The 24985-nt window shown below is 42.0% G+C and overlaps 2 protein-coding genes across 6 annotated transcripts; both read right to left on the bottom strand.

The window, feature by feature from the left end:
* Positions 1–78: 78 nt before the first annotated feature.
* On the bottom strand, positions 79–9863 carry LOC148185143 (serpin B6-like). Of its 4 annotated transcripts, none has more exons than XM_088052818.1 (8): positions 9752–9863; positions 7163–7271; positions 6602–6779; positions 5611–5748; positions 4852–4969; positions 4478–4620; positions 2747–2914; positions 79–1372 (listed from the first exon to the last, which is right to left on the bottom strand). In XM_088052818.1, the coding sequence occupies exons 3-8, from the start codon at positions 6767–6769 to the stop codon at positions 968–970; spliced, it is 1140 nt and encodes a 379-aa protein (XP_087908944.1). In that variant the 5' UTR covers positions 6770–6779; positions 7163–7271; positions 9752–9863; the 3' UTR covers positions 79–967. The 4 variants fall into 4 exon arrangements, with proteins under 4 accessions (XP_087908944.1, XP_087909774.1, XP_087910174.1 ...); XM_088053648.1 differs by having other exon boundaries at positions 7182–7271; XM_088054048.1 differs by lacking the exon at positions 9752–9863 and adding an exon at positions 9436–9599 and having other exon boundaries at positions 7182–7271.
* Positions 9864–10360: 497 nt separating this feature from the next.
* Positions 10361–21482, bottom strand: LOC148185142 (heterochromatin-associated protein MENT-like). Of its 2 annotated transcripts, none has more exons than XM_088051787.1 (8): positions 21405–21482; positions 19768–19943; positions 18638–18724; positions 16925–17062; positions 14861–14978; positions 13970–14112; positions 11764–11931; positions 10361–10882 (listed from the first exon to the last, which is right to left on the bottom strand). In XM_088051787.1, exons 2-8 carry the CDS (start codon positions 19933–19935, stop codon positions 10481–10483), a joined length of 1224 nt encoding a protein of 407 aa, XP_087907913.1. In that variant the 5' UTR covers positions 19936–19943; positions 21405–21482; the 3' UTR covers positions 10361–10480. The 2 variants fall into 2 exon arrangements, with proteins under 2 accessions (XP_087907913.1, XP_087908327.1); XM_088052201.1 differs by lacking the exon at positions 21405–21482 and adding an exon at positions 21082–21138.
* Between the last annotated feature and the right edge of the window lie 3503 nt (positions 21483–24985).

Here is a 24985-nt window from a genome sequence, read left to right as displayed (position 1 = left end):
GCTCTGCCACAAGCCTCCTCCTCCTGCCACAGCCTGACAAATGCGATCTAGGATTGAAAAAGGAGAAAAACACACATGCACCGCTTGCACTTCTTTTATTATTCCACGAACAGGACCCACGAAGCACATCCCAATGTAAGGAAACCAGTTGTAGCTCTGGCTTTGGTATTAGACAGGTAAACTCTGCTGCCTAAGAAAATAGTGATAGGATAAATATATAACAATACCGAAAAAACAAAAACTAAAGTCAAGGCTTTGTCATTCAAATATTGCATAGGCATCATGCACCAGTATGTTACATTCTTTGTTAAAGGACCTGAACTAGGTGACAGCAAAAAAGCCCTGGGGTCCTGGGCTGATGAAACAAGGATACTTGCCCCACAAATACCTCTCAGGGACATCGGCTACAAAAGCTTACTTTCATTCCCATTCTTGCCAAAGTGCTTCTCCAGTTATTAGCCAAACACACACATCTAGGCAGGATACTCAGCAATACCTGGAACAGGCTGCCAAACACTCCCTTCAGCTCCAGGCAATGGATTAAAGCACTAAAGGGATGAGACTGGAAGGTAAAAGGGGAGGGGAGCTACAAATGTGCTCCAGCCTTGTCACAAGCAAGAGGAACTTCTTCTCTCCCATGGGCTGTCACCACCTGACTCTGCCTGCTGGACACCCAAAGTTAGGCCAAGCCCAGAAGAAGCACCCACAGAACAAGAGGGATGGTTCTTCTATCAGCAAGAACCTGGAGAGCTCTGCAGCCAGGCACAGGAGGGGTTGGGCATGGCAGGTGCTGCACTTGTCTAAGCAGCTCTGTTATTCCTGCCAAGCCCAAGATCAAGGCCACAGAAGAGGGTTCAGGCACAGCTGAAAGAGACAATTAGTGCAAAAGGAGTCATCTTGTTCCAGGGAAATGTAAATTTATTGTGTCATGGCACAGTAAGTGCAATGCTGCCAAGACACCTCCTCTTTAGGGACAGCAAAATCTGCCACAGAACAAAATGCTGCAAGTTTTGTTGTGCCGGATGAAGAAGAGGAAGGGATGATCAGCAGTGAATTCTGGAACTCTCATTGCACAGCGCATCATCATCACTGCAGCTGTGGCAGCAGCTGCTTCAGTGCCTTCTTCATTGACTTCCACAAAGGACTTGTGAACCACTTCAGAGAGCACCAGCTCATTGCCAGCTGAAATTCCTGAAAAGTCTGCCTTCCCTGAATCAAATGCATCCAGCATTCCCATGCTCCTCAGAAAGGGTTTCAGATCATAATTTTCTTCCAGTTTAAATCTGGGTAAAGACACCCGCACCTTTGTAGAGTCCATCATTTCTGGATTGATCCAATCTATTAGCTTCTCATATGTGAGTTCTCTTTCCAGCTGAAGAAAAAAATCCAAATTTACTAAATTACAATGAGAATTGGGTCAGTGTTATACAAGCAAAATAACTGACTATGGGGTTTGTTTACACAGTGCATAAGATGCAGCTTTTTAACCTTCTTAGTGTGCCTCAAGCCAAAACTCCAAGTTATACCTCTCACTTGAGAATACTGCTCCTGCCAAGATCTTTACCAAATTTTTTTTTTTTTTTGGTAGCTATGATAGGGATCAATCCCCTCCATATCAAGTTTACTTCCGTTTTATGTTAAATTGTGTGGGCTTTTTAATTTTTACTTATGGGAAAGAAAATGTAGAAGAATAGCTAACAAGGACCCAAAGAAACCAAACCAAATTCTTCTATTTCTTTACCAAATGTTCATCCTTCAGGTCAGTCAGCAGCATCATGGAAACTGTGTGCTCACAAACACCCTTTGCTGTCAGTCTTAGAAAACTTTATTAATAAACTCCTTGTCCAGAGTGCCAAAGAGCCCAAACTTGTAACCTACTCTCACCCCGAAGAGATCCCACCCTTTCCTGTGACCCTCTCTCCAGGCAGTGAGCCACATTCCACCTGCCAGCTGCTCAGCACAGGAGATCTACAGAACAAGCTACAGGACTCGCGAAGAACCCACCAAAAATCCCTCTCTCCACATTTCATCATCACCACACTGTGCCTTCACCACAACCACAGCTGACCTCTGCTCCTGAGCAGGGCCAGCCCTTCTTCCAGAGCCTCTGGCTACAGGAGCAGCACACAGCCTGTGTGGTGGCCAGGCCAGGTCCAGCGGTCTGACCCGGGATGCCATGACTTTCCCAGCAAGAGCGGTCCCACAGGAGACAGCCTTCAGGGGGTCTCTGGTGATCCCTGGCCACTGGGTAACCTCAGCAAGGGGCAGCCTGTGGCTGCAAGTGGTTTCAGGTCTGCTTACTAGATTATCCCAGGCTGACTCAGAGGTAGAGAAACAGGAGAGTTGTGTGGCGATTACACAGAGAGAGTTTTTATTGTCCAGCAGCTCTGTCAAGGGTGGCAAGGGACAGCAGCTCCCTTCTGAACTGGGCAGAAGCTGGGGCTTTTATGGGGGAAAGCCAGGGTGGTACCAGGGGGGAAAAACCAATGGGCTATAAAAGATCAGCATAGTCACCAAAGTATGGTGGGATAGCTCACCATGAGAAGAGAGGATGGAGAGGTATGTCTCCAGGAGAGGGTTGAGATAAGCTTATCACAGCTCCCTCCTCAATGTACATTCCTCCAAGGGAAAGCCTTGGTAGGCTCACCTGCCTCCACAAGTCTGAGCAGCACTGGCATAGGTGAAAATTCAGACTTTCTTCCCTGCAAGGATTCAGGCTGTCTTTGCACTCAGCTCAACTACTTACTCTTTCCAAGCCTGTGGATCCATCCTGGATTGAATCAGGGAGCAGGATGATCATGCTCAGCTCATTACCCACATACGGGAGCTCAAGGATTTTGGTCTGGAAGTCCCCAATGTAGGTCATGTTAAAATGTGCCTCCTTGAACATCATCTGCACAGGTCTGGTTTCATTCTAGAAATACAGAGATATCAATAGTTAGTGTTGAGCTTCTTTGCTGGCTTCAAAATATGCAGTAGGTGGCCATTTACTCAGAGCCTTTAATGATTTGAAAAAGACAACTGATCACACACCAAAGAGCACAGACAACATGCTGGCCTTTGTAAATAACTAAAAATCCTAAGATTTAGTTTTTAATTACTAATGTAGAAATGTCTGAGAAGATTCCTTTAAGGCAAATACATGTCCTTATCCATTTGTTCACTTAAGAACTAGTGACAAACACTACAGCTATCTATTAGTAAGTATGGACATTGTTCTTCCCTATAAATGAATAAGTCATTTCAATGCATGTATTTTTAGTCCATGTGGTTCTAAGTGCTGTAACAAAGACTGAAAATATTTTAAAATATATATCCTAGAACTACCAAGAAAATTTGAGTATTAATTTGAATTCTTAAAAGTCATAACTATAGTAAGAAAGGGAGAGGTTTTATTCTAATTTTCCTCCTATGCTATCTTATTCCATTTCCACATGAAGGAAAATAATGATGTAAACAATAGTAGCTGATACTCCTTCTCAGTTTCATTGCTTTCTCCCTTCCCTTTGTGAGACTGTCACATAAGTAGCTTTTTGTTATTAAAATAATGCCACATGAATAATGCCCAGAGAGAATACATCAGAAATTATTCTGCAGCAGCAATGACACCCAAAAAGGATAGATAAGCAAAAGACACACAGCCATAGAAGATCATCCAGTGAGTCATAAGTGCAAGAGTCACAGAAATAATTTCACAGGATGTTGGAAAAGTTTGTGGGATGTCAAACTCTTTGTAACTGAACAGGATATAAAACAGTTAGCTTAAGGACTCAGTTTACACATCAGATTTCCAATTGTTCATTGAAGACAAGGTGTCAGGAACCAAGCTACTCCAGCAGCCTCTGAAGTGCTCTTGTAGAGACTAGGGGGTGAGCAGTAACACACCCTTGTTTAAAAGTGCTCATAGCACATAAAAGCATTCTTGGATTTATTTCATCACTGAGGGGGAGGGACAGTTTCAAGACAGGCATGAGGGCTTCAATCTTCCACAATGGTTGCTTCAAAAGCCAGGCAGTTAAGGAAGGCACATGACCAGTTCTTGCTCAGGACACCTGGAGACCAACACAGAGCTGCAGGGGATCCTGAGGGGCAGCCATGGCCTGCCCATGCCAGGGGCCAAGTCTTCCTCAAGAGCACTGATCGACTTCTGAAAACAAGTCTTGAAAGGAAATTTGTTTGCCATTTCTTTTGCATTGGCTCAGGGGCAGAAATGCAGCAGGAAAGCTCTGACTGAAGAAGACTTCAGTTCACAAGCTTTCACACCTGTCTTTGTGCTATAGCAAAGGTTCTAGGAATTATGTGAAAGTTCACAGAAACTCAGCAAAGAGGGTGTTCAAATGAAAGGGAGAGAGCATCAGGGATTTCCTACAGCCTACCCAAGGGAACCCTGCTTGAAAGATTTAATTTCTTCTTAAGGGTGGTCATTTCAGACAACATCCACCTAACACTGCATGGTCAGCATTTTAGCACATCATACCTTATTAATCTGGAATGGCCTTTCACTGGTACTCTGTTTGTCAAATTGCTCTTCCCAGTTGCCTTTGAAATAGATGGCATTCACCAACACAAGTCTGGTCAAGGAATTCAGAATCCCCTCTGCCAACAGGTTCTGAATTTTACCTTTATGATATAAGGGAAAAAGACACATTACTTAATACCTTGACATGGATCTAATTATTAGCCAAGATAGTACCTCACCTGCATTTAATATACAATAGAGAATTTTGTACCAGACACAGCAAAACCTCAGCATTTCAATTCTTTGAATTCACAATCCTACATCCTGAAGCAGGTGTTTACCTAAACCATGGCTGCCATTAAACACAACTGGACACTTGGCAAAGCACTCACCTTCAGTCCTTTCCTCTACCCAGCCATTGATTTGCCTCCTGGAATCCTCCCAAGCATGCAGGAAGTCCATCTGCTCCAGGCCAGCATGGTAGGATTTCTGACTTGACTCTATAAAAGACTAACAGGGACATTCACAGGGACAGATTTTCAGCGAGAGATTTACTCTCATTCAGACACAGGTGATCCTTACATTCTCCAAGGAAATCTGCCTGCTTTCCTTCACCTGCTTCATACAGAGCCATGAAAGTTCTGGCTGAGGATTGACTTCTGGCTGACAAGTTCCTGCTAGGATTTATACCACTTCTTTGAACTAGGCTTTATTATTAAACCAAATGTCTTATGCATTCCACTACAAACTTCTACATAAACTCATTGAAAGTGATATGGCTATTTTTTTTTCTTGTTTTTATTTTACGCTTCAAGGATGTAACATATTACTTTATAAGTTTTTTCATCAGACTTTTGCTAAAAGAGATATCAACCATTCATCCCACAGCCAAATATATGAATGGATCTTAGAACCCTCAAGTGTACAGACTGATAGATTTTACCCTGCCTTGGTATATTCAGGTCATGAGTTACTTAAAATGAACTTCTCTACCAAGTTCAGACACCAGGCTCTGTCAGAATCAACTGCACTCCTGGCTCTCAGCCTAGAAAGGTCAGAAGGCAAACCCCAAAGCCTGCCTTTGACCTCCAGAGGAAACAGGCAGCAAGTGCATTATACTAGGAAATGCCACAACTATAATGGCTACTTACTGGGAGAAACTCAAAGGTCTTTTCTCCATAGAGGCGGTTCGCAGTTCTGAGGATATATTTGGTGTTCGGATCATTGATTTCAGAGAGAAGGGATTGATACCCATTGTGAGCATCCTGGGTGCTGCTCAGAGAAAGCACCTGTACAAAGACAACATCCTCAGAGCTTGTACAAGTCATAAATTCAGGAGTATCATAGCCACCAGTCCTGATTTTCCTTCCCTCAAGCCAAGCACTACAGGATCACAGAATAGCTCAGGAGGGAAGGGACCTGTGGGGACAATCTGCTACAAAGCCCTGCCCAAGCTGGGACACCTACAGCTGGTAGCTCAGACTGTGTCCAGATGCATTTTCAGTATCTCCAACTATGACAACAACAGAACTTTTTGAGAAACTTCTATAAAGTACATGGAAACAAAACAGGAGTTTATACTCTGCTCCCACATCGCAAAGGAAGCAAACATCCAAACCACAATGACTGGCTTTGCATTTAATATTCTCACTCCCCACATAAAACACATGCCAAGACATGTATACTACCAGAGCAAAATTTGATAAAGGAATAAATCATGTTGCTATTACCAGTTGGAAATGTAGACAGTGGGCTTTTAAAAACATTTTTATGTGACTGGCTTCATTTGCAGAACATGTATTGTATGATATTAAGCCCAAGCAAAGAAGGAAAGGAAAATAATTGATGTAGCCACCAACTGATCAATAAAAAAATTCCACAAACCTCCTAATTACATGTTGAAGAAGATAGGTCTCAAAAACTACAAAAAACCCCACACAACAAAACCCAGGAACCTCTGCATTCCATACTGAACAAAGCTCACACTACAAAAACAAAGAAAACACACACACACACACACCAGACAAAGAGCTCTGCTCTCCCACACCACAGTGACAATCACAGTTGAGCACAAGTCCATGTCACAGACTCTTCCTCATATGCTCCCATCCAGTGCAAACCACCAAGTTTATTTTGACCTACCTTGCTTATTTGGGCTTCTGTGCTACCTTTTGAACCCAGCAAAACCATAGACAAAGCAGAAGAAATACTAAAGGGCGAAAAGAACACGTTCTGCCCACTTTTCTTCTCACACAGCATCCTTAACAGGTCCACTGCAAAAGTGGTGTTGGCTGCACAGAGGCCTTCCATGCTTCTGAGCCTGAGACATAAAACACAGAATGAGAATGGACCAAATCTACTTGGCTACCAAACAGTTGTTTCTCCCTTTTAAACTCCCCAGGGTCAACTAGGCAGCAAAGGCTCGAAAATTATCAGCTCACTCCAGACTGATTTGGTGCCACAAGCACCTGAGATCCCATACTACACATTTCAATTAGTGCAGCCAATTAGAGACTGCTACTGGATTTCAATCCCACACTGACACACTGTGACATCTTTTGATGTGATCAGGCACAGCAGCATTTTGTTCACGACTTCCTGAAAGAAGTTTCTCTTGACTTCACACAGAAAATCATTTGCCTTTTAAAGGCAACCAGAGCCAAACTTAGAGACCTGGAGAACAGTAGAATTACCAACTCTTACCTTCTCTAAGTCTACAGACCTTCAGTGGTACCTGCAGCTTGCTTCTACGTGTTCACAGTGGGTTTTAAACCTGCCAGGCAGGCTGGGAGAAGCCAGCAGAATGACTTGGCTTGCAAGATAAAAGAAGGAAAAGAAAAAATGTAAATTGCCAGCATGACAGGTGACTGCAATTTCCTGCTGTGTTACAAAGAAAAGAAAGTCAAAGTTCATTTTAGTTCCATTTTGTTGGCTGCAACATGGCAACACACACAATCATAAACTCAATGCCTGTCATACTCGATACACATCTGCTACAGATAGTGAATCTGAGATTAAGCACCACACCTATTAAATGAGCAATAGCTACTAGAACACTGAGTTAACCACAACCAAGTATCATAAGTCATCATAAGATACATGCTGATAGTTTTTACTATCTCTGTGTTTTGTTCTTCCCTTTAGGCAGGGCCTAGTGTTGACATGTTGCTAACAAATATAAAACCACCACCTTGTTCATACTACTGATTCATTATCTTAGACATACACTTGAAAAGAGCAAGTTTCCACATGTATGTATTTCCACCCTAGAAAATTATTTGCTAGCAGCTTTACTATAAACAGTAGAAATTTTATTCTAGTTATCTTCTCCCATAAATTAAAAAAATACAACCAAAAAATAAGCATGCTTAGATGAAAACATCCTCCAGTTGTGTCTGAATGAGTAATTTATGCACTGTGCAGCATAAAGAAGACACACAGCGTTCACATTGGTTACAATGAAGACCAGAATTTTCCTACTGTTCCAGTATCTGCAGTTTTTCTGATCTCTGGGTCAAAACACACAGGAATAGTGACACCAGCAGGCAGTTATCTTCTAGAAAGTGTCTGTAGGGCTTCCATGCCAGGCAAGAATTTACAGACAAAAGGACACAGCTGACACTATTTGCCTGCCTGAAAATCAGTGGCATTTAACCAAATCATAAGTAATATTCAACAGCTGGTACAGAAGACTAGGAGCTACATCTGCCCAGTTAACTATGCTTTCTCTGCAGCTCCGGAGGAGTAATATAACTACAGACACCCTTCTCATCAGAGATAAGGCACAATTTGGAATCCACAGTTCCAGAGACAATACACAATGCACTTTAAGGAACAAAAAAATCTCAAGATACAAGTACATATTTGTCAGTCAATTGTAAATTGCTGCAAAAGGGTTTGCTGACAGCAACTCATTCCTCACTGCTCTCCCCACGCTCTGCAGGTCAGCAGTGAGACACTTGTGTGGAGTTTTCGTGTTCCTACCACTCTGAATTTCAAGTGTATATTCTCAGCAGTCGACACCTATGCTTCAGGACAGTCTTTATGGACTGAAAGGTTGTATGTAGATCAATCAGCAGACAACCACTGCAGGGCCTCGCCATGGGGAAAACACAGAAGGGAGCAGCTCTCCTCCAGCCCACTTGCCAAGAGACACTTCCCACCAAAACTATAACGTGAATCAGTGTCCATAAAACAAGGGCACTTCCCCATATTGTGTCAGCTACATCAGAGGAGTCTTTCCAACTCAACCCCAGAGGGAACTCAGGGCAGTGAACACCAGGCTGTGTCCATCTCCACAGACAAAGCTCTCTCTGTGGCAGACATTCCTTTTCCCACCCGCTGAATCAAGGCAGGCTTGAGGGAAAAGGCTTCATTTAGGATTTGGAGAGTTAGGAGCGACGTTAAAACACTTGCAGGGCGAGACCGCGAACAGCTGCTGGTGATGGCCCTTGGCATCGCAACTCTACCTGGGCCGCAGGGAACGACACGGCCCCGCTGCTGCCCGGCTCCTGACCCCTGTGCCTCCACAGGGACGGGGAGGGCTAGGGAGGCGTCTGACACTGTCCCAGCAAGCTGGGGCACAAGAAGCCAAAGACTTGTTCCTCCCTGGAGCGAAGAGTTCCTCCTCCGCCCCCGCTCCGGGCTTGGCCCTACGGGAGACGTCCCAACCCCACATCCCCGGGGTGCTCCCACAAGAAGTGCTCAAGCCGCACAGCCGCGGCTCCAGCTGCCAAGAAGCAGCGGTGTTTAGGGAATGTCACGAAAGAGGGAAGGAAAAAAAGACAAAACACAGTAAAAGCAACGCCATTCAGCTCTACTTCTTAAAAAAAACAAAAAAACCCACAAAAAAACCAACAACAACAACAAAAAAACCCCCGCAAAACAAGAGCACGCTAAAAAACACAAGCACAGGCTTCCCGTAGAAAGCCTCCAGGACAACGCATCAGCAAGAGCAACGCGGCCGCGGCACTCACCCCGCCGGCCGCCGCGCTCCCTGTTCCCGGAAGCGCAGCCGAGCGGGGGGAAAGGCCGGGAGCCCGGCCCCTCCCGGGATGCAGCCAGAGGCTGAGGCGCTGCACCCTTGGCCGCCGGGAAGAGGCGGGTGTCCCAGCTTCACCCTGTAAAATGGCGGCCCCCCGCCTCAGTGAGTCCTGGAAATCGCCTCCCCTCCCTTCCCTTCCCTTCCCAGCCCCGCCGGTCACGGCCCTGTTTCTCCACCTCTGCCTCCCTCTCGTGGCAGAGCTGAGAGAAGACACCCCCGGTCCATGAGGACTTATTAATGACTATTACTTATTTCCGAAGGTAGGATTGCTTTGAGCCAAACCGAGCTGTTGCCGTAGCCAGACACGGTACTGGCTCAACCCTTCCTCGAGTTCCTGAGGGTCTGAGTGAGGCAAATAACCCTTAGGTGTATTCTTTATTTATTTATTTATTTAATTAATTAATTAATTAAAAGGAATCTGTGGAGCTACAAGAGGGTTATTGGGAGCTGATGAAGACTTGCAGCTGAGATGCGGAAGGAACGCAAGGGGATGGCCACAGGGTGAAGGTTGGGAGGATCTGACTACAGTAATAACTCACGGGCTTTGTTTAGGGCTAAAAAGCAGGAGCTGGGTCTGATTGCTGCAGGCTGGGAATACATCTAGGACCACACCAAGATAAGCAGCCTTCATCATTAGGGTGAGGAGAAAGCCTTTGGCAAAATAATGTTTGTGCACAGTGCTGTGAGTTGGAGAGGTAGAAATGCCATAGCTTCTAGTGGTAAGGACACAGCTACCCATGATGGCCTGATCCTAATGACAGCTGGGATTGCCATGTGAGTGCAAGGTGTCACACACTCCCTGTGGCACTGCCATGGTTGTCCCTTCGGCTTAGGAAGGAGACATTGGAGGAGCTGTGTCTCAGGTCTGATGAAGGAGGTGTTCAAGACCCGCTCTCCCTGTTACAGAGAGCTTTAGGTTTGGGGTTTGCTTCTGTCCTAACAAGCGTTTCCTGTCCCACAGGGCAAGGACTCACTGACTAGGGTGAGCAAAACCTGCCAAAGAAGAGGATGGTTTGTGATTTGTTATGTCTGATGAAGAAAAGAAAAGGGTGGTCAGCTTTGAAAGTCATTGTTGGGACTCTTGATCTCATCATCAAGACACCTGTGGCAGCTGCTGCCTCGGTACCTTCTTCATTGACCTCCACAAAAGCTTTGTGAATAACTTGTGAGATGAAAAGATCCTTCTTCACTGACATCCCTGTGAAATCAGCCTGGCGTGGGTCAAAAGCATTTTGTATCCCCATGCTGCTCAGAGGGGATTTAAGGTCGTAATTCTCTTCCACCTTCAGCTTGGGCAGGTATAGATCCACGTCAGCTTTCATCATATTGGATGATTTGGTCCATTCAGCCAATTTCTCATATGTCAGCTCTCTTTCCACCTGCAATGAGTTGAGGAAGAAAACATTTGGAATGCAAATGACAGAGTCAACACATGCACAGACCAGTGTCTTAATGCTCATCAAGAATATGTAAAAAGAGACCCAACTACCAGCAGTGACTATAGATGGAACGTGCATCATATTTAGAGGACATAATCCTACAAAGTGCTGAGTGACTTATACTCCTGTTTATTTTTTTAAACATGGTGAGGTGTAGGCCTGAAACCTCAGAGTAGTTCATAATTTTTTTTTTCTGTGGTGTGAAGAACATTGCTTTTTTTTGCAATGTATCACTTATAACAATAGTAATAGGTGCTTGATGTGTGTGTATATGGATAAATTTTCTCTTAGTAGTGATAAATAAATGGGATGCATGGGAACTGAGGTACAAATAAAAATATTTGCCTTGCTCTGTTTAGAATCTGAAACTGATCCTGGCATAGTCATGAGTTGCTGTTGATACCTTCTGGGCCAGGGTAGTCAGCACTTAGTTTGAGAAACCTCACCACAAATTATCAGCTGGAAATCCAGACTGAAAATGACATAAAAATGAATTAATACAGCCCTCAGGGGAAGAAAACTCTAGGGCACGGTGATTCAGAGGTGATCCTTGCTTTCCCTATGCTATACTGGCAATAGGAAAAAGGATACAAAATAGTCGAAGACGGTTGTGTGGACATAGGTTTTACGTGTACTATGTTTGCAATGTTATCGCATGTCCTGAATCCTAAGCTGAAAATCATGGTGTTACAGTTTCTGAAACAAAGTATGAGCACATCAGAGCTATTCTACTGTGATTCTGAAGCTTGTTCTTCTTGGCTCTTTTCATCTATTTCTGTTACTTTTTCACAGTGTATGTGATGCTGCATTAGGAGCTTTACCATCTCCAGGCCAGTAGCGTTATCACTGATGTCATCGGGTAGGAGAACAAACATGCTGAGTTCATTTTCCACATATGGCAGCTCAATGATTCTGAATTTCATGGTGGCTTCATGGAGTATGAAAAATTTATCTTTCAAAAACATCATCTGTACTGGTTTAGTCTTGGTCTGGAAAAAGATTCAGACATAAAAATTACCTTATACATTAAAAGGATGATAAAATTTACTTGCTTTATTGAACTGAAAACAAACACAAGATTCAGCAGCATCTGGATACGCAGTTCCCTTTCCTTTAGACAGTATCACATACACCTCCTTTTCAAAGTCTTTGAGATCTTTATAAAAAAATAGCATAAACAAGCTAAATACCTACTGACTGAATCCCATGTAATGTATTTCTAAATTTAAAATAAAGGAATTATCTTTGATAGTCAAGTCACTCTTTGCAGGCCTTGCTATTCACCCTGTGAATTAAACCCTCTCTTGCACCAATGTATTTGGTTTGCATGGTAGTGAGGTAGCTGCAGGGATGGCTTCTGTGAGGAGACGTCAGAAGATGCCTCTGTCAGGCAGAACCAGTTTCAGCTGGCCCCAAGATGGACCTGCTACTGTCCAAATCTGACCCAGTCAGTGACATTGGTAGTGCCTCTGTGATTACATATTTAAGAAAGGGTAAAAACTGCTGCACAAAAGCAGCTGGGAGAACTGAGTGAAATGATGTGTGAGAAACTGCCCTGAAGACACTAGATCAGCGAGGAAGGAGGGGGAAAAGGTGCTCCAAGCCCTGGAGCTGAGATTCTCCTGCAGCCCATGGTGAAGGCTATGGTGGTGCAAATATCCACCCTGCAACCCATGGAGAACCCGTGCTGGAGCAGGCTCCTGGCAGGACCTGTGATGCTGTGGAGAGCAACTCTTAGGAGCAGGTTTTCTGGCATCACCTGTGACCCTGCAGTGGGCTCACACTGGAGCAGTTCTTGAAAAACTGCAGACTGTGGGAGGGACCCACATTGGATGTGAAGGACTTTTTCCCATGGATAGGACTCCAAACTTGAGCAGAGGAAAAGGGGGAGCTGGAGATGGGAGCTGTAGAGACAACATGTGATGAGCTGACTACAACATTAGCCCCTTTCCAGTCCCTTGCACTGCTTTGGAGCACAGGGGAGTCACGAGTAAAGTTGAGCCTGGGAGGAAGGGAGGGGTGGGATGGGAGGCACTTTATGTTTGGTTTACTTCTCACTAACTTACTCTGAGAATTGGCAATTAATCAATTGCTTAAAGTTGAGCCTGTTCTGCCCGTGATGGCAATTGGTAAATGCTCTCCCTGTTCTTTCTCTGACCAATGACCTTTTCATCCTATTTTTCTCCCCTTATCCTATTGAGAAAGGGCATTGATAGGAAATCTTGGAGTGCACCTAGTGTTGGGCCGAGGTCACCTGCCTCCACCAACTGCTGTGACAGATCCTAAAATGGCACATGTACTGTAGTAGGTTTTGGGTACACAGTCACATCAACTGCTTCACATTGTCTGGCATACAGAAGTATTTGCACCCTTAATCTATGTCAAACAAAATGTTTGTTTCCATTGACAAATAGTTTTGCTTGCTTTTGACACAGTCAAAAAATATGCATGCAGTCAGCTACTGGGAATTGCCAGTGCATCATTTAAATACTGTTAGCTCAATTAATAGATCGTCTGAATAGACCACCCTCACACACTCAACTAAAATGACAAACCCCATGAAAATTCCCTGTGAGGTTTGACGCAACACCCAGGGTGCGTGTGGGAAGAACAGCTGGATGAGATCCCATGATCTCAGGGTCCCAAGAGCAAAAGTGACCTCTAGGTGTGTAAACATTGTTCTCAAAAGCAACCTGGTCCTGTTTGAAAATGGTAATTAGAGAAATTTCTTCTTGTCCTTAACTTATTTTCCCTAACCTGCTTAGCTTACTTTTTTTTTTTAATTAACTTTAACTGTTCACAAGTATTTTTACACTGAGGAGTTATAAGTTTAAAATCAAGTTTTCATGGATATGCATAAATAAGACAATTCTGAGTTATTTTCACAGTTGGTATTCTCCTTGAGTTTGTACCACTTTCTCAGCTATAAGTAGTGTTGCAATGGCATATGAAATACAGGTGAAGTATTTTCTCCTCGGTTATAGACATATTGACGTAGGACAACAGGCATATCAACAAGAAATTTACCTTGCTTATTCTGAAGGGCATCTCAGAAGTATTTTTCTCCAGAAATTTCTTTTCCCATGTTCCTTTGAAATAAATGGCATTTACTAAGACCATCACAGTGCGAGAATGAAGAGACCCTGCAGGCAGCAGACTCTGTATTTTCCCTTCAAAATCAGACAAGGAGACTGTTATTCCAGTGTGACTGCATAACTTGACAATTTTAACTGTTTCTTGTCTGTGCCTACCTCTCTGTTAAAAAATTTTGCATTTGGGAGGTTTTTTTACTGTACATTTTTATATTGTACATATGGTAAAAATGATCTTTGAAGTATCTCTGTATCCTTTGTCCAGAGAAGTTGTGGATGTCCCATCCCTGGAAGTCTTCAAGACCAAGTTGGATGGGGCTTTGTGCAACATGGTCTAGTGGAAGATGTTCCTATCCATGGCAGGAGGGTTGGAACGAGATGATCTTAAGCGCTCCTTAAGGTCCCTTCCAACCTAAACCATTCTATGAATTCTCTGGGTTTTTTAAAATTATATTTATTGGAGTTTTGGTAGTAAATGGCATAGAAAAGTGGCTAAAGCCAAATAGTTGGTTGCAAGCAGCTGAAGAATGCAGAAGTAAAACCCTCACTAATCATTCTGTAGCCACACGTTATCTACCTGTGCATCCCTTCAAACAGCAGTGACTCAGAGGAGGCTACAACGTAAAGAATTGAGGGAAGGACCTTGTAAGGAGCAGCAGTTAGGCTAGAGAGAGGCATTCTTTGGACTATTTAGTTGTACTTTGCTCATCTCTTCCCTGCCCTGAGTTTCTACCTTTTATGGATCCTTGGCTGCAAAAGCAATAAATGTGGAAATGCAAAATATTTGGAAGTTAGACAAGAAAAAAGCCATCAGAATGATACTTACTCTCAGTTTGATTTTCTACCCATGAATTGATTTGGGCTCTGACTTGTTCTGCAGCTCTCTTAAAGTTTACAGCTTGGGGCTTTGCATTGTAATATCTTGTAATGAGTTGTAAGAACTCCTGAAAGATAGGATGTGTGCTTTTTTAGTCAAACTTGAGTTATAAAAATGTTAGTAATAATCAATTTAACAGATTATACAATCTGCTAATACATAATTTAAGAAAATTTGGTTTATATGCAGCAATCTTTATGATAAGGTTGGATACATTTTACTATAAATATTAAGTAAGCAGTGATCAAACTTCAGTCTCAAGGAAACATACTTTAAATTTTTGTGTTTGAAATCAAAGGTAGAAATTTTTAATTTTGAAATATACATGAAACCTATAAATTATTTTTTTAATTTCTCAAAATTACATTTTTATGTAATTTAAATACTTTTTCCCCCTGCTTTATGAAGTAGTGTTCAGTACAAGACAGAATAGTCTCATATAAAGTTGAACAAAGGCTTTTAGTTTGCTTCAGAGGTGAGGAACCTGCCAAAAATTAGTGAGGACAATAAAAGGAATGTTCTGGTAGAATAAGATCATGGTAGAAAAGCAGAATTAATGTTTGCATTGTTGTCTGCTGTGAAATCATTCATGGAGATTCCCAGCAGGAAATTCCCTCAGTTCTCTGTAAGGCAAATGTACATGAGATAATGGAGAAAATGAGCAATACACATTCAGAAGGACAAATTGGTGATTACTCAGGACACCAAACAGACTCCAAAATCAAAGAACAGTAATCTCACTTAAAACCCCCTTCCAAGGACCTGGAAGATGATTAATACAACACCAGTTTTTAAAAGATTTCAGAGATACAGATAATTACAAATTCATGAGTTGCTGTGGGTCAGATGAATTGAATGGGCATAGTGCGTGTATGGGTTAATGTGGGTTATTGGAGGAGTGCCAATAATGTTTTGTAATAGGAAATCCAAAACCACAAATCTGTTGGAGTTTTCTGAAGGTGTTAGGAAGCATATGGGTAAAAGGGCTGAGCTATTACAGTCTTTTTGGGTTACCAAAATGCATTTTGTAGGACTTGTCACCAAAGGCTGAGCATCCATGGGACTACAGAGATAGGTCTCATTTGTTTAAAAGACTGTAAACCAAGAGAAGGAGGAAAAAAAACATTGACAATGAAGGATCATGACTACTGGAGTACCACAGGGAAATGTGAACTGGCATCTGTGCTACAGTATTTTTTCTATAAAACCAAAGCCTGGATGTTTACATTAAAATATATATATTAATGTATTTATACGTGATCCAGTAAAGTGTAAGATATAGGAAGTGATTGTTATGGTTTAGGAATGAGGTATTGAAGCTGTAATGGAGATGCATGAAAAAATCTGCCTCATCATGGCCAAAAATGCAAATAAAAATTTAAGAACTATGAAGAAATAGTAGGCAACAAAAGAGAAATTTCTATAATGGCACTTTATAATACTATAGCGTGTCCACTATCTGCGTTTACAGTGCAGCTGTAGCCTCCACAGTTTCAGAAATGCTACAGTATAAAAGATACAGATGCAGGGGATAAGGGTGACCAGAGATGTGTAGAAATGTCCTTCAGAACAGAAATGAATCAACAATGATGCTAACAGGCAGGAAGCTCAAAAAGCACAAGGGCTTCCTGCAGTGTATAGCTCAGGTGTGGGAATCTTGGTGCTGAGGGCTGAAGTAGATTTGAAAGACAAGTGTGCAAAGTCCTGAAACAGCAGCTCATCAGGGTCTCCTAAGTAGACATGGCCTCTGGTTCAAGAAGTCACTGAGCTGCAGGTCAGTTGGTGGCCACAGCAGATTCTGGAGAAGAATCACTACAGTTTTCTCATGCCCTTGCCAAACTATTGCCTGCTGCTGAAAATACATGGACCTCTTGCCTGTCCAAGACTTACCCTCTATGGCTGTCCTTGTGTTCTCACTCAAACCCCAGTGCTATCATTTGGAATTTTTGTATTGTCTGTATTGATAATCACTCTTAATGTCAACATATTCCTAAGTTAAGATGTTCAACTCACAGGCAATAATCGGTAGGTCTTTTCCTCATAGAGTCGGTTGGCACTCTTCAGCAAGAAAGTGTTTCTGCGTTTGTTGATGTCAGACAGGAGCTTTTTGAAGCCAGAGTGGATGTTTTCTGCTCCCTCATGCTCAGGATCCTTGGAAAGAGACAGCAGTTATATGGATTTATTTTTTTCTGTTGCACCTGCTATGTTTATTTAAATTGTTCATGTTGTTTTAATTAAAAAGGAATTTCAGGGAATTAAACCCTTTTTTGAGTATGTTGCATGATTGCAGCACTCTGTATAACTAGATAAATGGGTTTCTACTTGTAGGGCAATGACTTATTTCTGCAGTGCTTTGTAGGTGTTTGGGGGCATCATCTGATGGTGCTCCCAGGAGTCTCCTAAATTTTGTCATTTTCAGGCCTGATTTTCAGTTTCACAAGGATCCATCAGTGCAGCCTGGCAGCTTTTGAGAAGGTGTTCTACCCTCACAGAAACTAATGTCAGGGCATGGATTTACCAAGTATTCAAATTTTCCCTGTTTCACCTGGGTGTTTTCTGTTGCTGTTTGGATTTTGGAGAGAGCTTGTTCTGGATGTCAGTGTTGATGGTTTTAGGGAGGATGAGGTTCATTGCCAGCTGTTGCCAGCTGTTGCTTTGCAAATGGAGGAATGAGCTGCTACCTGCCAGCTGCCCCCACCAGCTGCCTGGATGCAGTGTCCTCCCCCATGTCATGTACTGTGCCCTACACCTGAGACACCGAGAGTCTCTGCCACTGACTTGTCTGTCATTCCTTGCTATGATCTCTCACTCATGCTGAGACATGGGCTGCCAGGAAGGACACCTAGGAAAGAATTTGGTAGCCAGAGGACACAGGATAGCAGCGTTTTTCAATGGGATGGGAACAGAACAAAGAGGCAATAGGGGGAAATATCCGAAGGAAAAGATTAGACAGACTTTGCTACTATTTATGAAGTCGATAAGTTGCTAAAATGAATGTGAGTGCAGTGATTCGTCTTGAAGAACAATTTCACACCATCAAGGGAGAGAATGATATAATCCCTTTGCCCTTTTTATTTGCAGTTAATCTAATTTAATTTATTTCAGCTGTCTTTTAGCTTCTATACTGAAAAAAGAACAAACATGGCTTGTTTTAATTTAATACTTTTCAGTGATTACGGAGTTTATTTATTGAAAAAAATCCGGGCCATTTCTCCTCCTGGCAAGTCTCTGGGGAGCTGATGAGCAAGGGTGATTCAACACACCTGAAAGGGGAATTCTGTCTGTGTGATGTGTCTGTGCATACAAAAGGAGGAAGGGACTTTATTGGGTAGGGCTGAAGTCAGGTGTGAATGCAGTAATTGTTTATCACTACAGAAAAAAAACAACCCAACCAACCTGAAGGTAATAAGAAATGGAATTGTCCAAAGCTTATTAGGACCAATGACTTTTTTATATTTCCACAGCCTATCTAAAACCAAGTGAGGCAGTATTATGGCCAATCAAAATGCTGTTAATGCTTCAGTTCTGCTTTCGAAAGACTGAATTAATTAGTTTTACAGTCATATTACCTGCTTGTTCACTTTTTTGGTATATAGTTCTTACTGAACCCAGACAGTAGATAATAGACTGAGAACAAGCAGATGTTAAAAGCCTAAAGCAGTGGTTGCATTGGACTATCCCATTCTCAGAGATTTTTATCTCAGATTCTTTTGTTGTAATAAATACCATCTTTCTTTTCTTTGGTCTTGCTGAAGAAGGCCTTGTTGTCTCAGATGACCCTTCTTCTCTTGCAGTCTGGTTAAAATGAAGAACCTGTGATGATGATAAATGATCATAAAGACAGCTTGTTTGTTTGAGATTAATACGCTCAAGGGTTGTAAGTATCTTAGTTTTCTATGGTAATTCACCAGCCATGCCCAATGACAGTCTTATTGAACTTATTGAGGACAGTATCCTACTCTTGATTAAATCTCTGTAACTGTATCATTACTATATAGATTTTAGCAACACGGACTGCTTAATAATAGATCAGTGTTGTGACCAGAACAGGCTCCCCAGGGAGGTGGCCACAGCACCAAACCTGACAGAGTTCAGGAAGCATTTGGACAGCACTCTCAGGCAGACTCTCAAGTGTGACGTGACTCTTGTGGTGTCCTGAGCAGGGTGAGGTGTTGCACACAATGGTCCTCATGGGTCCATTACAACCCATTATAATCTATGACTGATATTTTTAGTACTCCCATATCTCCATTATTCATGGAAGAATTACCATTCTTATGGACTGTGTCACAAACAAAGATTTGTGCCTCTCCTTTGCAGCCAAACACATGTTCAGGAGAGCTTGCTAACTGCTGTATGCAGTATGAGAAAGCAGAAATACTGCTGCCAGAACCAGCTGAGGTCTAGAAGTATTGATGTTATCCATATCTCCTTTCTCTAGCACATCTTAGCTTCATATTCATCTTTTTAATAAAGATGTCTCCTCATTACTATTTGAGCTCTATGTTAGGTTAATTATTCTGTTCAGAGGACAATTAAAATGGAACATAGAGTTCCAAGAAAGACCAACAGTAGCCTCTAATGTCAGTAACTTCTCCTTGGCAGATCACTTGCAATGCTCTTGTGAGCTGTAAGTGTAAGCTAAATGTAGGGTTGGTGGAGAGCAGAGATCTTGGAAATAGAGTGGAAGTGACCTGCCATAGTGTTGGTACAGAAAAGAACCCCCTCTCATGCTGTCAGCATTGCAGATCCCTGTCCTCCCATGTTGTTCCTTGCTGTTCTCCATAGGTAGAATAACAATGCAAATTACATAGGAACCCCCTGTAAGATGGTACACAGTTAATTTCAGAGCTTACCTCAGCCATCTGGGTTGCGGTGTCACCTTTTGCGCCCAGGTAGACCATGGAAAGAGCAGTTGCAATACTCCAAGGAGAAAAGAAAATGTTTTGGCCTTTGGAAGTTTCATTCAGCCTTTTGTAAAGGTCCAGAGTGAATCTGTTGGTTGACACTGAGAGAGGTTCCATTGGTACACCTGAGACAAACGAGTGTCAGAGAGAGGTGGTGACTGCCTCTTCACTTTTAAAAAATACAAAGCTAGCAGTGGAAGATTGCCTGCACCTCTCAAATACAGTCTGAAGGTATCCCTGGGTAAAATACTGCGCAGAGACCAAGTACAGTTAGCTAGTAGGTTTCTTTCTAAGACCTAACTCTTCCTTCCTTATCACTTTCAGTGTCCTTGCCAAGTTTGTTTTTCATCAGTGTAGTATTATTTTAGCTTGAAATGTTTTCAGAGTTTAGAGTTGTTTCAAAAACTTATTTGCTCTTTCCCTAATTTTCATAGATTTATTCTTTGATTCTGAAAGAGTGAAACAGAATAATTTCTCACTGTGCTGCTTTGGGCTTTTGTCTCTTTGTTTAAACTTCCTGTGCTATTACTTTCTGCTGAAAAAAAGCTAAATTCAGGTGACTCACTGCATATATCCTGCAGGCTACTAGAGACATATGGATTATTACATGTTCTTGGTGTAGGTAAAGCCGTACTTGGAAGCTGTAGCTGGATTTGCTAATTTCTGTTTTTCAAGAAAATTCTTTTCTCTTACATACAACCCCAAATAGTTCCTTTTTTAACCAACAACAAATTTTCTCTGGTTTTCTGCTGGTTTATCTTGCACATTTTCCATCTGTGTTCTGCTTCTTTTCCTAAGTATGTTTTTACAGGACAAAACCAAAGAAAACAAATAACCACAACCCCAGGATTATACTAATTTTTCATACATGGATCCAGAGCAAACCTGTGCATCCTATTAGCATTTTTTGGTCCATCTAATACTTTGATAAATATTAGGATAAACTCAGAAATTCCCAGTGTCTTCATCAGCATAAAGACTAGTAAAACATTTGGTAAAGTCAGCGTAAGATGGCATCAAGTAAAATTTAAGCATTAGATCAACAACAGCAACTGGACATTTAACCCACAATTTCACCCACAATTTGTGTGGTTAAATCAAAACTGCAGTCCTCAAAGCAGGCTGCTTCCATGAAGTGTTAGAGATCCTTGGAGCTTCTGAGGTCCCCAAGTTCTGTTTTTAAAACTTCCTAGAGCTCTGCAACAGCTTTGAAGCATTCCCAGGAGTATTACAGAGGTGAATGCCATGCCCCCCAGCTCATACCTAAGCATTTTTAGGTCCTTCAAATCACATATCTTCCTGGAGATGCTGATATACGCTGATGATTAAGGCACCCTTCCTACAGGTCAGGAAACTTTCTGCCCTCCCAGGGTCAATAGGTTTTGCCCAACCCCAGTTTGCATTCTGTCCACTGTGCCTTGGCACAGGGCTTTCCTAAGGGCTACACTTTGTAGTAAAAAATAAGCACTCCCTTCCCCTGAATAACTTTTGTGCAATCATTTAACCTCTCAGTTCCAAAGAATTTTAAATGAATTTTTAAGACTTTCAAATAAAAGCTAGTTATTTTGATACAAATATCTAAATACCTGAAATCCTGAGAGAGAAAAGAGTTAAGAACTGTCTTCAGTCAGGATCTGTGGTGGTCTGTGGAGCAACAAGTGCTTTTGGAAATGTAGAAATATTTGCACCTCCCTGTTCTTATCTACATCCTCTTCTGGTATTAAATGTATATGCTCCCTCATTTATTTCTAGTTTTTCTATTACCTGATCTCAGAACTTAGAGACCTCCACAATTCAAGGTCACTGTTAGTTGGGTATATGTCTTGGAACATGAAGGCCAGTATTCCAGTTCCCTACAGGTGTCCTCCACAGCCTTGGAGTTTGCCCACAAAATGTAGGAATTGCAGAAAATAATTCAACCACACTGCATTGCCAACAGACATGGTGAAATAATTCCACAGCTTCCTTTTCTCTATACTCTACCAACTGGGGAAATTCATAGAAACTGATCTCAAAGCTATGGCTAAAAAGGAATATTGAAGTAGACTCTTAATCTCATTGATCCTCTGGTTAAATTTGAATGGAAGCATCTAAATACTTGTAGGCTTCAAGTCACATAAAGCCCTTATTTCGTACAAGGATATCTTGCATTTTTGCTCTTTTTTTAAAGAAAACAGATCAAAGAGGAAGTTCAGAAGGTATTTACACAGTCACCTAAAATAAGTGATGAAATAAGAGTGAAGGCTGGGCTCATTTGAACTGGTGGATGTTGTTTTGAAAGACTGCTGCTCCTAACAAAGTCAGTGAAGGTGCTTTAGATACCTACAGGCCCTGCATTGTACAATAAATTGTACTTTATTACCCTCTCTGATTGATTTAGGGAGTTCGAATCATCCACTAAAAGCTGAAAAAGCTGCTTGGAAACTCTGCTTGTAATGATTTCTTTTATTGGACTATCGTATAAGAGTAGGGAGCAGAAACAGGAGAATGTGTAAAACTGGCTATCAGCAAAGGTGTAATGTAAGATCTACACAAATGTTTTACTTTAAACCACTGTAATTCTGACCTTAGTCTGTGTAACTCAGATTAAATTTTATTGTTAAATTTCATTTGTGATCATTATCTGTCTTTTCTGCCACATTCAACCGTAGCAAAGAATGGCCCCTGCCCACCAGTATGGCACATTCAGAGTAAAAAAATTACCTGCATGCTGTCAATCTATATGGAAAAACATCAGTATGAAGTTCTTGTTTTGAACAAGGATTATATTTTAGTACTTCTATACATTTGAAATCTGACTGCTGCATATGCCATGCAAGGTTTCAAGAGAGATATGCATGCCTCGCTTTCTTTATAACTTTTGGTTTTTAGTGCAGTTTTTGTGCCTTGAATGTTTATCTTATTTTTTTTTTTCTTCAGAAATGTATAAAGCATGGTAATATTTACTTATGAGCTTAAGAAATGTTTCTGCTGTGTATCTTAATCTGCTGTTGTTTGTTTTTTTAGATAAATTCATAAAAAAAAAACCCAAACAAAACAAAACAAAAAATCCCCAAGCATTTAGTGGTACTACAAGCTACAGAGATTGGCCAAAACTACAGGAAAATGAAGAAAGGGTTCCCAAACTGTGCAGAAACTTTTTGTGGTATATACCAGCTGCTGCAAGATCCTGTTTGTTAAGAGACATTCAAGTTACAGAAGGGAACATATTAGCCAAAGAAATTCTCTCGGTTTTGCAGTGCCAGATGGAAACAGTGGGAGAAAATATTGAATTGATGCAGACAGAATGGTAAAAATGAGGTTTCGCTGCATCACAATGCCTGACCTATTGACTTCAAGTGGATTGACCTTTGACAAATGGTCATAAAAATGTTTTTTAATGAAACCAGTTGTTTTCCTCTGGCATACTGATGACAAAATTTGGTCATTTTTTTAAGCCATCTTTCATTCCTATCTGGCTCAGCAGGGAGGTTGTCTCTTTCTGCCTGATTGATTATCACATTCCTATACCTGTACTTTGTAAATGATCCACTCTGACTAGGCTTTTTGGGCATTTGTTGAAGATGAGTTCTCTTGCAGTTATTGCTAGTGATAAGCAGCAGAATTTAAAATAACTGTTACGCTAAGTCAAATTATGGATTCTTACTCTGCAGAAAATCCTATTCAGCTATGTTTCCTAGGGAGAAAATGAGACCAAGTATCACATCTTTTTAAACAGAACTCTAAAGACAGGACTATAAATAACATATGAAAAGGGGGGTTCTTGTGCCTGTTTCTGATGGCAAAATAAAACTTTTAAAATATGGATGCATTTGCATTGCAGTTAGAAAGCAGTGGGGGTTTATATGTCCTTGTCTTGAATAGTAACAGGACACTGACACTGAAAATTTTCTTGGCATTATTAGTGTAACCTAAGTCTCCCATTTCTGATTTTCATGAAGTCCATCTACCACAGAGGTACCAGGGATTATTTTATGAATCTGAGTTTGGTACTGGAACATCCAATCCCCATCTTTCATTGCAGTATAAGCTGAAATCATGTTAATATGCTGCATTTTGACAAGCATGGAATCACTAAGTGACAAAAAGTCCATGCTCACAATGTGTTTGTGGTGAGGCTTGCTTTATTACCTTCCAGTAAATACCTCGCAGTATTACCTTCCAAGTTTATTACCTTTTGTTTTCAAAGTTAATGTGACTTTTCAAAGAGGAGTTAATGGACCTGAAGTTGCAAATTTTGATGATACAGAACAAACCCAAGGCTTCTTGAGAACAGTTATTTGGAAATGCAGTCACATTGCACCTGTTACTTGACTAGTGCCTTACAGGATGTAACAGAGAAAGAACAAGGCTCTTCTCAGAGGTTCCTGTGAATTTAGCACAGCCTGGTTTTTGGTAGCAGCAAGGCCACAGAGGTGGCTCCTGTGAGAAGCTGCCAGAAGCTTCCACGATGTCCAGCAGACCCAATCTCTGATGGCTCTGAAGATGGACATGCTGCTGGCCAAAGCTGGGCCAATTAGAGCGGTTGGTAACACTTCTGTGATAACAGATTTAAGAAGAAAATCAAAACAAGGTGCACACAGTTTTTTTTCTAACCAGAGAAGAGGCAGAGGTGAGAACATGTGAGGGAAACAACATGGAGACACCAAAGTCAGTGGAGAAGGAAGGGCAGGAGGTTCTCCAGGCACCAGAGCCGAGATTCCTCTGCAGGCCGTGGTGAGGACCATGGTGAAGCAAGTGTGCCCCTGCAGCCCGTGGGCATCCATGGGGGATGCAGAGATCCACCTGCAGCTGTGGGGGACGTGTCCATGCCAAAGTGGGTGGGTGCCTGGTGGAAATAGGGCCCTGCTTCCAGGCTGGAGCAGCCTGTCCTTGGAGGACTGCATCCCATGGAAGAGTGACCCACACCACAGCAGTTTTGGGAGGACTGCTGCTTGTGAGAGTGGAGCCATGCTGGAGAAGTTCACGGAGAACTGTCTCCCATGGGAGGGACCTCACAGTGTAGCAGGGGAAGGACTCCTCTCCCTGTGCAGCAGAAGAAAATCTCAGCAATTAACTGACTGAAAACCCCAGGCCCTGTCTCCCTGCACTGTTGATGGGAAGGAGGGAGAGGCTGGGGGAAGAAAAGGTGTTTTAAGGACTTATTTAATTTTGTATTATCCTTCTC

The sequence above is a fragment of the Pseudopodoces humilis genome, chromosome 1 (assembly GCF_049639895.1).
Source record: "Pseudopodoces humilis isolate 2021_Gansu_Grassland_sample_001 chromosome 1, ASM4963989v1, whole genome shotgun sequence".
Classification (NCBI taxonomy): domain Eukaryota; kingdom Metazoa; phylum Chordata; class Aves; order Passeriformes; family Paridae; genus Pseudopodoces; species Pseudopodoces humilis.
Note: the sequence above shows the minus strand (reverse complement) of the source record. Positions and strands in the feature narration are given on the sequence as shown.

Bases quoted from the DNA above. Each gene is read 5' to 3' on its own strand.
- LOC148185143 (XM_088052818.1), bottom strand. From the start codon at position 6,769: ATGGAAGGCCTCTGTGCAGCCAACACCACTTTTGCAGTGGACCTGTTA. The intron at 4,621-4,851 runs GTGAGTGCTTTG...TATATCATAAAG, and splicing joins GGTAGAGGAAAGGACTGAAG to GTAAAATTCAGAACCTGTTG. The intron at 1,373-2,746 runs GTAAGTAGTTGA...TTTTTTCTTCAG, and splicing joins GATCCACAGGCTTGGAAAGA to CTGGAAAGAGAACTCACATA.
- LOC148185142 (XM_088051787.1), bottom strand. From the start codon at position 19,935: ATGGAACCTCTCTCAGTGTCAACCAACAGATTCACTCTGGACCTTTAC. The intron at 14,979-16,924 runs GTGAGTTGAACA...CCTATCTTTCAG, and splicing joins AGACCTACCGATTATTGCCT to GAGTTCTTACAACTCATTAC. The intron at 11,932-13,969 runs GTAAATTTCTTG...ATCTTTTTCCAG, and splicing joins TGCCCTTCAGAATAAGCAAG to ACCAAGACTAAACCAGTACA.